Source organism: Melitaea cinxia, chromosome 15 (genome assembly GCF_905220565.1).
Source record: "Melitaea cinxia chromosome 15, ilMelCinx1.1, whole genome shotgun sequence".
NCBI lineage: Eukaryota > Metazoa > Arthropoda > Insecta > Lepidoptera > Nymphalidae > Melitaea > Melitaea cinxia.
Window position 1 is genome coordinate 15,167,173 of NC_059408.1, and position 14,388 is coordinate 15,181,560.

General features: G+C 32.9%; 1 protein-coding gene across 1 annotated transcript in view; it reads left to right on the forward strand.

Annotated features, from left to right (window-relative positions):
• LOC123660202 (potassium voltage-gated channel protein Shaw-like) overlaps window positions 1-12,456 on the forward strand; it is a 307,604-nt gene extending 295,148 nt beyond the window's left edge. The window contains exons 8-11 of the mRNA XM_045595302.1: window positions 10,811-10,958; window positions 11,623-11,724; window positions 11,936-12,259; window positions 12,353-12,456. Coding sequence (XP_045451258.1) covers window positions 10,811-10,958; window positions 11,623-11,724; window positions 11,936-12,259; window positions 12,353-12,456 — 678 coding nt within the window. The remainder of the gene's footprint in view (window positions 1-10,810; window positions 10,959-11,622; window positions 11,725-11,935; window positions 12,260-12,352) is intronic.
• The last annotated feature ends 1,932 nt before the right edge of the window (window positions 12,457-14,388 follow it).

Below are 14,388 nucleotides of genomic sequence, written 5' to 3' on the forward strand. Positions count from 1 at the left end.
GAAGTATAAAGACACCAAATTTCCAATTAATCGATCTAGGACAGTTACTTAATAACTTCAGAACTAATCAATAAGTTCAAAACTAGGTTGGTAAGAAACTGTATGAAAATCGAATCCATAATATTTCACATACAAATAAGCATTTTAAACTCAAACTATGCCACTTTTTGCGTCGATGTTAAACAATATGTGATTTGGTATTTATAAATCCACCTATTCATGAATTTGGTCATCTACTAAGATCTTAATACATATAAGGTCAAAGTTTTATAGTATAAATTTAAATATTATTCTGGTTACTTTTTATGGGTGTATAATAATATAAAAGTAATACATCTTAAAACTCTTACACTTAGTAACACACAAATGGTAACTTTTTCCAGATCTTTTCAGTAAATTTAGACAAAAAGCGCTCTAATATCCTCCATGTGGAAGTGTAAAGCGCATCTCTTCGAGCGTGACTATTCGAAGTCAGACTCCCTTTAGCGGTTTTCTTTTCATGGATACCTTTCATACGCCATCGACAAAGAACTATGTGAGTCCGAGTATCATTAAACATGTAATTGGTATTACTTTTTATTTTAAAAATAGTTTCGCTCTAATTCTATTCAGGAACTAGTTGTTTCCCGCCGTTTCACACACGTTAATTTGAGAAAAAATAGCCGATAACCTTCCTTGGTAAATGGGCATCCATGGGACAGATAAAACGCCTAGGCCTCGGAGAGCACGTTAAACCGTCGGTCCCGGTTGTTATCATGTACACTTGATAACGATCATTACTTATAGTAGGGAATATATCCGCCAACCCGCATTGGAGTAGCGTGGTGGATTAAGCTCTGATTCATCTCCTGCATGGGGAAAGACGCCTATACCCAGCTGTGAGATATTACAGGCTGAAGCGAGCGACTCACTGGTAATATTAATTGAGACGGACAAAATTGTCCCCAGTACTATATTATCAACTAATTCAAAAAATCACTTTAAGTCACTTAAGTTAAATTAATCACTGCTATAGTTAGACTACCATTTGTCTCCAATAGAGTCTGTCAAAAGTGTTAAACAGGGGTAAAAAAATTTAACGACTTGAGGATTGACGTCGATATATTTTTTTTTTTTAATAAAAAAAGTCTCACGTCAAAATATCAGTTTTTTTTTTAACTTAGTCGTTTTCGATTGAAAATTAGGCTGCTTTTTCGATATTTCAGTAAATCAGTACAGATGTATGAGATGTATATATGTATGTAGATGTATGTATGTATGTATGCATGCATGTATGCATGTATGTGTGTATGTATGTATGTATGTATGTATGTATGTATGTATGTATGTATGTATTTAGATGTATCTTTGTATGTTTATATATGTTTATGTATGTGTGGTGTATGCATTTTATATGTTTTATAATTATTATTATTCTATTCCTGCACTACTTTGCCCTGCGTTTCACATTATCACTCACTGCCATGGGTTGACTGGAAGAGATCTCTTTTAGAGATAAGTTCGCCCTTGCCAACTTCCTATATTATTATGACTATTGTAAAATTTACTTAGTGCAATAAAGAATATATATTTATGTCAAAATAAGGTGAAAAAAATAAATACTCCCCCCCCACCACTTCCCGACCTCAGATCGCCTGTAATTTATATTTCCTTTCATTGTCGATGTATTCTCTTCTTTTTTCAATAAATTTCATTCTACTATATATTTTTTTACTTTTTACCATTTTCTAAGGTCTAGAAAGAAAATAATAGTCGAGTTGTAATAAAAATAACTGTTTATTTATTTTAATATCTAAATTTTATTTTAAATTTCATAATATTTTTGCCCATTCGAGTTCCCCGTCTCGCGCAAATACTACATTCATATATAAGTGAGGGAGACGATCGTAAATTAGTCAGTGGCGAGCAATTTGCGCCACCTTTGATTAAAGTCGCACCCCGAAGTGATTTGTAGCTCTCGTCTGAACCCAGAGCTCATCTGGCGGCGTCACCAACAAAGGCGCTAAAACAAAATCTGACGGCTGAGAAATGGCGTTATTAAAACTTCCATTCATGATGTTCAGACTTCGTCGCAATCAATTGTGTGGGGCAACTTGGTATTGAAATTAAGTCACGTGTTCAAGGATATTCACGAACAAAAGGATCTGTCAATCCTTGAAGTGATTCTGTGGTATTGCAGGCGTACATAGGTTATGGTAACCGCATACCATCAGATGAGCCGTACCAGTTTGGCTACCCTGCTGTATAAAAATAAAAAAAAAGATATGAAAAACTTTTTGATAAAAAGTAAAATAAAATCAAAGTGACATTTCTTGGTCAACGCAGTTACGTAAGCTTAATTTGATTCAAACGAGCGAACGGCTTATTATTCATTTATTCATTAACTTATTTGAATAAAACAATTCGTATGAAACGCGTAGACAATGTACTCATTCATCTTAATAGTACTCACTCACATACTCGAATAAGTAAATAACATTGTTGCTTCATAGAAATTTAATTTAAATAATGTTTCTGATAACAATACTCACTTAAATGTATTAATCAAAATTTTATTTTAGAGTAAAAGTGATTTTTAATAATTTGATTTATAATTGAAAAATTATATCACGAAATTCTGTTGATTTATAATAGAAAAAAAAAATTCTCAAAATTCTGAGATAAACTCCTATAGCTGATGACTGATGATAACTGAGGTAGGGCACAGCAGAAAATTTCCTGCTCAAAATATGGAGCAGCCCGACTGGGGAAGTACCTCGACCTTGAAGAAGGTCACAGTTAAATAATACTCTAAGTAGCCTAATGTTCTTATGACGAGTAAGGTATGGTGCTCCGATGTTTCAGGTTTGTGAAGGCCGTAATCTAGAAAGCTGTGGATACCGTAGTCAACATCTTACAATTAAGTATAAAGCTAAATATCTTAGTAGTATGAAAAAATTTAAAACTGCTTAACAAAACCAACATTTATCAGTGCACTCACATTTTTATCATTTATTTATCAAATTCAACGAACAGTTTCTTAAAGTACCTACTCTAATTACTTACCCACTTTATATTTGAGTTCTCATTTCAAGGAAATATAACAGACATTAAGAGTGCCCAGAGATGAAGAACATTAAATTTCTATTCATTTATCATCCAAACGCTTATAATAAAAGTATAGTTCGTGTCTTCACACGAAATACTTGTTAATAGTCTGAAATACAGCTTAAGAAAAAAACGAGTGTGCTTTAGACCACACGACAGAAGTAAAACTTCTTTAGCAATACGCCTGCACTGTGTCTTAGATATACGAAATGTAACTGGCTATGAGAGAAAGAGAGAAAGAAAATGTATGCTGGCACCTCTCTATCTCGCTACGTTCGCCTCGCCCGAATACACTTTTCGTAACGCTCTCGTCACGCATTCAACAGCTTACTCCCCAAGTCAAGCGAACGGAAAGAAGTTTTACTTACTAATAAATATCTCATATGTTTAAAAAAATTATATAGATCGCCTACATCAAATATTTGACATCCAATACAATGTTAAATGCGTATGTATTGGACTGTCTAAAGATGTGAGGACAACAATTTTCCACACATAAAAGTATGTTTTTCGCTATCTAAGGATATTGATAATAAAGATATTCCTGATATAAGATATGTATGAGACATAAAAATATATCCGTGACATCAGGTTTATCATTACTCGAATCCAGTTTCATGTTTCCAACGAATGATAAGACTATAACGTATATTTATTTCATGCTTGTTTTTCACACATCTATAATAAAACTACACATACGGGTTGAAAATATGACGAAATATTATATTTATTATTACAAATATTTTTTTTCCGGTTTGAATGTATGTCCTTGTGGGTCTCTTCCACCGTGCTTCGGAGAGCACGTTAACATGTCGGTCCCGGTTTTTATATATATATACCTGATAGCGATCGTTACTCATAGCATTGAATATATCCCTAACCCGCAGTGAACTATACCCAGAAGTGGGATATTACAGCCTGAATCGTCAGATTGCAGTCAGGAAATTTATACGTGAATAGCTCAGCGCTAATATATAATATTTAATATCTAATATTGTCCACATTAATACACATCGGAGGCTAACAGGGTAAGGAAAAACATATATATATATATATATATATATATATATATATATATATATATATAAGTTTACAGAGTCCGCTGTACTATTATGTGTAACGTTGTTTAAAAATGTATAGCTCGCATGGTAATAAAGGACAATAGTATGCGGAAGTATAGATGTCTCATGGGAAATTATGGGAAAAGTCTTTGCCAATTGTATCTGCCTTTTTATACAACTAGGTCGCCAAACAAGCGGTCACCTGCTGGTAAGCGATTACCGTAGCCTATAGACGTCTGTAACACCAGAAGCATCGCAAGCTCGTCGAGAAGTGCCTTACTCACCACAGGAACACAGCACAGCTTGAAAGCAATATTATTTAGCTGTGATCTTCTGTCGACGTAAGAGATAGAACTGTACCTGAGTGACTTATCTGATTGAAATAATAATGTCTAATGAATAATTTTTTTTCAAATCAAGCTTGTGAAGTTATGAAGTTATACACATAAATTTATACTACTTTTAGGGATTTCGTTTTGCTTGTAGAAGATATTATATTTTGTAATTATTAAATTTTTAATTAAAAAAATTAAAATAGACGTTAAGAAATAATGTAGTAACTTTATATTGATTCTTATTGCTATTTAAATAATGTGTTTGTACCAAGAAAAAACCTTGCTCTGATGTACTACACTACTATAGCGGTGCGTGTGCGTGTGAGAGATTTACTTCTGTGAGAACATTGTAAGCGCTTAAACACCACATGGATATTCATATTTGTGCAAATATTTCTTTCTCTGCACCTGATTACCTGATTGCTATCAGATAAAACCGTTACTCATACGAGTGGTAGAGAATGTATCCACCAACCCGCAGTAGTACAAAAAAAAAGTATCATACGCTAGAATAAGAACCGTTCGGTGGACTCACATCTCTGTTGGAGACATTGAGTTAGTCTAACTCAAACAATGATGTTGCTGAGTAACGCCTACCTTGATTTAGAAAAATTGCATGTTTTAGAAATAAAAAAGGACATGGGTTCAAAAGCCCATTGATGGATTCATTCATTACAGCCTATACAGTCCACTGCTGGACATAAGCCTCCACAAGTTCACGCCAAAAACAACGTGAACTCATGTGTTTTGCCCATAGTCAGCACGCTGGGCAGGCGGGTTGGTGACCGCAGGGCTGGGTTTGTCGCGCCGAAGACGCTGCTGCTCGTCTTCGCCCTGTGTATTTCAAAGCCAGCAGTTGGATGGTTATCCCGCCACCGGTCGGCTTTTTAAGTTCCAAGGTGGTAGCGGAACTGTGTTATCCCTTAGTCGCCTCTTACGAGACCCACGGGAAGAGAGGGGGTGGCTATATTCTTTAGTACCGTAGCCACACAGTACCGTTGATGGATATTACTTATATATTAAAAAATAAAAATAAAATAGGTACAGAGTTAATGGTCGAGCGGTATCAATAAAAAATAAATTATTTTTTCGATATAAAATATTTCGTCGCGTATGTTTTCAATTTGAAAGATAAAGCGGAAAATAATATAAGATATATTCAGGCGTTTTATTTCATTACGGCCAACCCTTGTGGGATGTTATGTTGATAATTTTCGAAAATAACACGGATTCGAGTATTCCTTTTATATATTTAAACATTAAACAGTATTTCATTTTGTGTAAATTATACGTTTTCATGGATTTATTTCTGACAATCAACAGTACGATCGCAACGAACTTGATTCAGTAATATATTCAGAAAAGTAATATTTATGCCATGACTTTGCCAATACCATATAACTGTTTTAACTATTACATTTGCTTCATTTATTTCTTTTAAGTTATTTTGAAATAAAATTAGACACTACTGAAAACTGTAAAAAAGGTTTATCATAGAATGACAATTTCGTCGCGCTTGTCTAGCATGCATAAAAGAAATTTTTTTTTGTATATTTTCCTATCCAAATGATTATATTTAGAATTTTGTGTACAATATAATGTGTATTTACAATTTATCACTTCAGCCTATCGCAATCCACTGCTGGAAATAGGCCTTCCCAAGTTCGCGACAGACATTATGACGCGAACTCATGTGTTTTGCCCATTGTCACCCTGCTGGGCAGGCGGGTTGGTAACCGCAGGGTTGGCTTTGTCGCACCGAAGAGGCTGCTGCCCATCTCCGGCCTGTGTATTTTAAAGCCAGCAGTTGGATGATTTTTCCCCCACGGTCGGCTTTATAAGTTCCAAGATGGTAGTGGAACTTTGTTTTTCCTTCCCGAGTAGAAATTTTTTCGTCTTCCTTAGAAGGACCGGACCAGGCATGCCTGATCAGGACTAGATAAGGCATGTAACGCAGATGATTGGTCTGGACCTGATCAGAATGAGATGAGATTACCTGATCTGGACCTGATCAGGAAATCTCATCTCATCCTGATCAGCGGGTTCGGTTCGGTCCTTTTAAAAAACACGAATGTATATTTTTGAAAAAAACTGTTTAACAAAAAAAAAAAGCGAATTGATATAAATATGTATTAAAATAATTATTATAATATTTATTTCCGTTTATTTTTTCCAATGTATTATTTATTTATGTTTTTACTTTAAATATTAATTATTTTTATTTATTTTTATGTTATTAATTAATTATTATTATTAATTAAATTGTATTTATTAACTTCTAATGATTAACTACTAACTACTATTTCCTATTACTTACGACTGCTTCACTGTGTAGAAATGGACTCCCTGCTAGATTGTCCTGATAACTGTATATATACTAAGTGCGCTTAAAAACATTAATAGCGCGATTCAGGCTCAGTTTGCGTCATTTCTTTAAGGCCATCCTGATCTGGACCGGACCAGGTCCTGATCCAGTATGCCTTACCATACTTGGTAAGATTTTACATCGGGCTAGCCTTGTCTGGACCGGACCTGGTCCTGATCCAGTATGCCTTACCATACTTGATTACATTTTACATCAGGCTATCCTTGTCTGGACCGGACCTGGTCCTGATCCACTATGCCTTACCATACTTGATTATATTTTATATCAGGCTATTCTTGTCTGGACCGGACCTGGTCCTGATAGAGCTTGCCGGATCAGGCATACCTTATTCTATCCTGATCCGGTCCAGATACATGATCTGGTTGAGCCTGACCTTTTTTCTACTCGGGTTAGTAGCCTCTTACGACACCCACTAGAAGAGAGGGGGTGTCTATATTCTTTACTGCCATGACCACACAGCATATTTACAATTATGTTAGATATAATTATATTTTCAAGCCGCATTGGCGCAACGGCCACAGCCACGGATTGTGCCTGTTGCGCTGGCGGTTGCGGGTTCGATCCGCGCACATGACAAACATTTGTATTGGCCGTACAGGTATTTGCTGTGGTCTGGGTGTTTGTGCAGTCCTTGTGGGTTTCCTCACTGTGCCTCTGAGAGCACGTTAAGCCGTCGGTCTCGGTTGTTATCATGTATATCTGATAGCGACTATTACTCATCATTGGGAATATATCAGCCAGCTAATTTAAGCTCTGATCCTTCTCTTACACGGGGAAAGAAGCCTATGCCCAGTTGTGGGACATTACGGGCTGAAGCATCATATTTTCACGTAATATTATCTACTAAAACATTAGGAGAAAAATTTTGATGATTTATAACAAATGATTCTGCTTTAATTTGGAAAAAAAGTACACGTTACTTTTTCAAAGACCCGTAATTAAGCCCCTCTATTGAACCTTGTGCCTAAAATAAAATGTAGAGTCCCTCTTAATTGCCTGTAAAAATACGGTAACGTTAATATTATATTCAAATGAAATACATTAAGCGTAAGAAATTTAATTATAAAATGTATGTATATATTCGTGATAAATTTATATATAAATTTTAATAAATTTATGAAGGTATTTTCATCTTCTTGGAAACGGTTTTAAATAAGGAAAATAGTTAAGAAGTATATATAAATTTTATTATTACAAGAATTTTAATTGTAGCTAGTAAAAGAGAGCGCTTAATTATATTACCAGCAAAATACTTCGAATGACACATGAGGTAATCACAACCTACACTATTTTAATTTAAAATACAGTCGGACTCTACCTGAGAAAGTACACTACAAAATCGGAATGGTTTTTTAAATATGCTTCAGAAGCACCTTCGAATCGTCATTTTACAAATTAAAATTTTTAATGATTTTTAAAAGTGAATTTATCACTGATTCGGAATGTAGATATTGCAGAGAAGAATGGGTAAGAAACTCCGCAGTTACTAGTTTTAAAATAATATATAAACTATGTTTTAGTCTAAATTAGTAATATTTTGCATGAAATACAGCGTCACTAAGTCCACATATTTTTATCAACTATGTAATCCTGCACCGAATAATAAGCGTCAGCTATTAATTTCTTTTTAAATACAAACCTCAAATTTATTCCCAGACAATTTCAAAATCGTTTTCGGGATTTTTTTACGAATGCTAATACCATAACCCAAAAATGAGTCGTTTACTTTGCGCAGTCGGAAATTTGGAGTGACAGATTTGTTATTCCTTCTCGTGTTTTTACTGCAATTATTACGAGAGATTACCGTAGCTTATAGACGCCTGCAACCCCAGAAGCATCGCAAGCGCGTTGCCGACTCAATCCCCAATCCCCCAAGGAGCTCTGGTCACCTTACTCACCAACAGGAACACAATATTGCTTGAAAGCAGTATTATTTAGCTGTGATCTTCTGTAACTTCGAGGTACTACCTCAGCCGGGCTGCTCCATATTTTGAGCAGGAAATTCCTGCTGTGCCCTAACTTAATTACATTATCCAGAAAGGAGATTCTGAAGCTACATAAACTGCATAAATTCACCTATAAATGAGAAGTGTTCCTTCCCTTCTGCGCAACTCAACTACCATATGACGGTTATGTATCTTCCGGAACTTGTTCCGAATGCCGTACAAGAGACAAATTTTAAAGACGAATTCAGCACATGGGAAACTCGAACTTTTCGAGACTTTTGGAACTGACATATAATATCAGATTGTAATAATACAATTATAAGTACAAAGCGGAAGTATCGTTGTAGAACTGGCTATAGGGTTTATATATGGTGTAGCGGTGCGTGTATCTTATTGTTATGTACGTGTATATTTATACCTATAGGAATATTTAATAGTTTATTGTATATAATTTATTTGTATTATTTGTATCTTATTTTGTTTGATGTACATTTATTATACACCACCTACTTATTTCTTTTTTTCCTTAATCCTAACCATAAGGTTGCCAGGAAGAAATCGCTATCGAGCGATTACGCCGCCTCATTGTGCATTATACTTTTTTTTTCTTTACTATTCTGTATTAAATTACTCTATGTGGTGTACAATAAAGAATAAATAAATAAAATAAATAAATAAATAGTTATTCAAGCGTATGTTTTCTCAAAAAAAACATATAGTAGGTATTTCCTGTTAGTTTATTATATAGAATATTGTTCAATTAATAATATATCTTTTACTTTAGTGCTGTACGGGTTGCCGCACATTCAGCAATGTGATTGTCTTTGCAAATGAATAACCTTCCTTAAATTAAGTTCTCTCTTACGAAATAGCTGTTCGCGCATACCTTTGACACGTGTACAGGCCTATTTATGTATATACTTAAAATAATCTTAATAAACTTAGCGTTAGATCGACGTTGTGTTTGTTTTACTCATTGATCTTCACTCATATGGCGCCTCTCACTCATACAGTCATTCTGAACTATCAAACAATACAAGTACAGGTATATTATATAATACAAGTATATTATATATAGTCGAACAGTCTTTTTTGTATTTATCTCTTATGTACATGGGTACCATTGTTTTTACTTCGAAAAATATTGGAATATTGTTAAGAATATTTGACGAACTCGTAATTTGAATACATCCATATTTATTACATTTCGATGCGAAAATTTTATATAATACTAGCTGATACCGCAAACGTTGTTTTGCTATAAATGTTATTAACCCCCTTAACCCTTATAACATAGGGGTATGAATAATAGATGTTGGCCGATTCTCAGACCTACCGATATGCACATAAAATTTCATAAAAATCGGTCCAGCCGTTTCGGAGGAGTATGGTAACTAACACTGTGACACGAGAACGTTCTATATTAGATTATATTTTATTCTTATTGAGAATCCTAATTAACCATAATAATTAATAATAATATTAAAATGCAAGAATCATTTTGTTGTTTTGTAATTATTATAAGAACACAAATTATATTATTCACAGATAATTTTATTTTAATTGGATGAAGTGTAACGACTCAGAAAGGTAAATTTAACGAATAAAAAATTAATAGACAAGTAAAGCGGCATTTCAAGTCAAGGACTCTACTGATAATTTTTCAACGACGCTTAACATTTTTAAATAGAATACTTTTATTTCAAGCGGTGTTAAAATATTTTATATATTTTTATTATATTTGAAACCACGCTATCCACAATATAACACTGAAATAATTTACAGCATAATTAAAGCTTTTACGTCAAGTTTTTTTATCGATTTATCTGTTTTAAACTTTTGTAATAATAACAAGTATAGGCACATACCGAATCTTAACCTATTATATTTTTATTGCTTAAGTTAGTCATTTTAATTTATTAATATTTACGTGTTATTCATCTATGGTAAGCAGATAATTATTATAAAATATTAATTATCGCCATCTACCGGCAGGCGCGATCAAAACTACCTAAGAAGCGGCGACGAGTGTTACCTGTTGAACAGCCTCGAAGGAAACGCGACGCTGGCGCCTCCAATCGGAGGGTGAATGCAGTTAAACATCCCGTGGTTCTAAAGGAGTTACCCGGGAACAATAAGTTTGGTAAGTTTTCGTACTGGTTCCTTTCAGCAACGATAGATGGCGTACATATTTAAAGTGTAAATATTCTTTCAATATATAAACGGCTGTATTCTATTGTATGCTATTGTATCGTAGTTTAAGCCTTAGTTTATAGAAATCTTTAAAAAAGAAATATATTTTATAATAATAATCTAACTTATGCATGTTAAAATTATATTTTTTGATTTCCTTTTATACGTACAACTCTTTTGTTCTTCCTCTTAGTATTAGAAGTATTGTAATCATAATATTACTAGATATAGTTCATTTCACTGGTGTATAAAGTACAAATTATTTCACCAATATTATGTGGAATGCGTCAACGTACCCGTATTAAAAATTTAGGAAAAGAAGATAGTTTTTTATGTGGTTGTTAGTTGCTGAGTTGTTTCTAGTTTTGCCTAATTTTTTTTTACGTCTAAAATTATAGTTGCAAATTACCTTATTCATTTATTTTATGACCAAAACTTGAACAACAAGATTGTTCGTGCTTGAAACAGTCAAAAGTGTATACATTATTTGATACTTATGAATTATTTATGAAGTTTTTTGTATTCACGAAAATGTTTCGGACTTCTTATTGTTTTCTTTAGACACGAATTTATCCTTAATTATTTAAATTAAATTGGATTAACCATTGTTTCAGGCGTAAACGGTATGAATATGATAAGTTTAGCTCTTCAAGGTCCGTCGAACGTGCTTCGTCCACCAGCGACCACTCTACCACTTCAAGCGAGAGCACCCATAGGTAAAATACCTAAACAACCCGTGATTGTCATATACTCCTCTCCTTGACACAAGATACCAGAGCCCATAATGAGACAAATCAATTTTTGAAACAAGTTATCATATAGAGATATATATGTGATTTATTTCACAGTTTTGTATGTAATATCAATTTTCACAAAAACATATCGTGAATAAAGATTGCGACATTAAATTTTCCATATTTTTTCCAGTCGAGAGCCCGATTATCAACACGCAGTGCGGTGCTATATCACTGGCGTCTCTGCAACCACCTTTGATGACCGCCCCACCCTTGCAACCGAGACCCGCAACCACTGGTTCCTTAGACCTGATGCTACCCTTGCAACCGAAACTATTACCCGGCTACAATTTACAATCATCATTTTTATCCAGTACCCTTTCAACCGTTCGTCCGCCAGATTTACCTAAAAGCGAAAAAAATAGTTTTTACAGACCAAGTGTTGGTGTTATAGTTGAAAAAGGCGAATCTCTTTCAGATTCCGCTAAAGACAATGTAATTAATTCAGGTGGTAGTTGTGAAAATTTAGATAGAGATGTTGTACATAACTTAGAAGAAAACGATAATCATACTGTCGATGATAATGTAAATGAATGTAGTAATACTGTAGATTCAAAAGATGAAATAAATTGTAATGTTTTAGATGCTAATACAGTTGAAACAAGTCTAAATTATAGTTCGAATGATAACAGTCCTAATAATAATTCTTATTAAGTTCTTTATATTGTAAATAAATTAATCGATGTTACAAAATGTCTCAAATTAGATTAAAATTAAATTACAAATATAATATTTTATCAAATAAAAAAAAACTCTCAAAAAATTAGTGTTCACGTTCATAAAATTTAATTACGATTGAAAGAAAATTTTACATAATGAAGTTATAAAAGTTTCTACCTAAATGGCTAAAAAATTAATCAATTTTCATCTCGACCAAAATAGTTAGTCGTTGTTAGTTTATAAAGAAATAAATTTTTGTATATTTTGTAAAATGAAAGACGAAACAGTGATCATATTGTACAATTATGAATTGTAAATAAATTAGTCGTCGATATTTTCAAATATATAGATTATGAAACTTATGAAAATAAATAATTCGATTGATGATCAACATAACTCTATAGACGTTTAAAATTTACTAAATTTATTAGAATTAACTTTAATGGAGTCTAAAATAAAGTTTCAATTGTTGTGATAAGATTTAACTTCTTTATTTTGATTATGTCTTGATTGAAATTCACATCATTCGACTGAGGATGAAGGCTTTATTTATAATTTGCAAGGATATGCGCATGCAAATATGTAGCTTGTAATGTTTTTATTACATTTCAATATTATTGTTATTGTCACATATTAAATTGGGATAACACAGCAGATTTACTATCAAAACAATTTGAAACCAAGTTGTAACTCATCAAGTAAATAGATCTTGTTAACACAATTTTATATTGTCAAAAGTGTTTTGTTGTTTTGTTTGGCTAAGGTTATATTTGCAGAGAGGTTTGTCCTGAATACTTTAATCAGTTTGTTTACATTTGGGTTATTCTGTCTATCTAATATACGAAATAAAATTCTTTTACTTATTAATCATTCATGATTCAATAACATTTTCTCTGCTCTATTATATACGTGAATAAGAAAATCAAGTCCATCGAAGATTTTCTTTTGTTTTTCAGTTACCTTCTAGTATAAGCAATTCTTTAGCTATAAAAAACGTGCCCCTTGGGTACGAAGACGAAAGAAATTGAATTTTTCTTTGCCCGAGAAAAAAAAGGTTAAAATATAAAACAACTGAGTAAATGTGCCAAATAAGAGGTAAATATTCTAGTCAAAGTAAGTTAGGGTATAGAAAATCATGGCTGTTAAAACGTTCAGCTAGGGAAATAAGTTGGACGTTAAATGTTATAAGATATGGCATTTATCTCGTGTTAAAGATATACGAAATGTAAATATAGAGGGACAAACAGAGAAAGGTATGAAAGAAATACATTAGAGAATGATAATGTAATTTAGTGTACCTCTGGAGATTTTCTTAAAGAATTTCGTCTGGATATTGTACTTCTTTTGTTTCATTTTCTTTGTAGACCTTTTGATATACTATTAAGTGTTATTAGTCTGGTGTGTTACTAATAAATTCGTTGCGTTTCTTTAAATCTTATGTTATCATTGTTATTGTATTTAATTTAACTTATTTTACTGTATAAATTTAAGTAGTTTTAAGCCTTAATGTTTCTAACTAGTCTTGATTAATTTGAAGTAATTTTTTGTTAGCATTGCTAATCTTTGCTACTGTCATTGTAAAACCGTATACATACTTTGGGTTACTTTACAATGTATTACCAGCGTTGAGGTTTTTTTCCAGCTTAATACCATTATATTAGACCCCGGTGCGATATTTTGACACTGTAACAGTAAACAATATTGATATATTTTACTGAGTTTTAAAGAAGCATTCTGTTCGACCAAAGCATAAGACTAAATACATAGTTTCTGTACTTACTCTTAGCAAAATCAATTTCCATGTTTTTATGAATTATAAATGCAAAGTCACATAATATATAGTCTCTTGTGGAGGCCCCAAAGCTATAGCCCGTTGATCTCTCCTAAATCCGGCCCTGAAAATGTTACAATTAGTTTTTTTTTTTA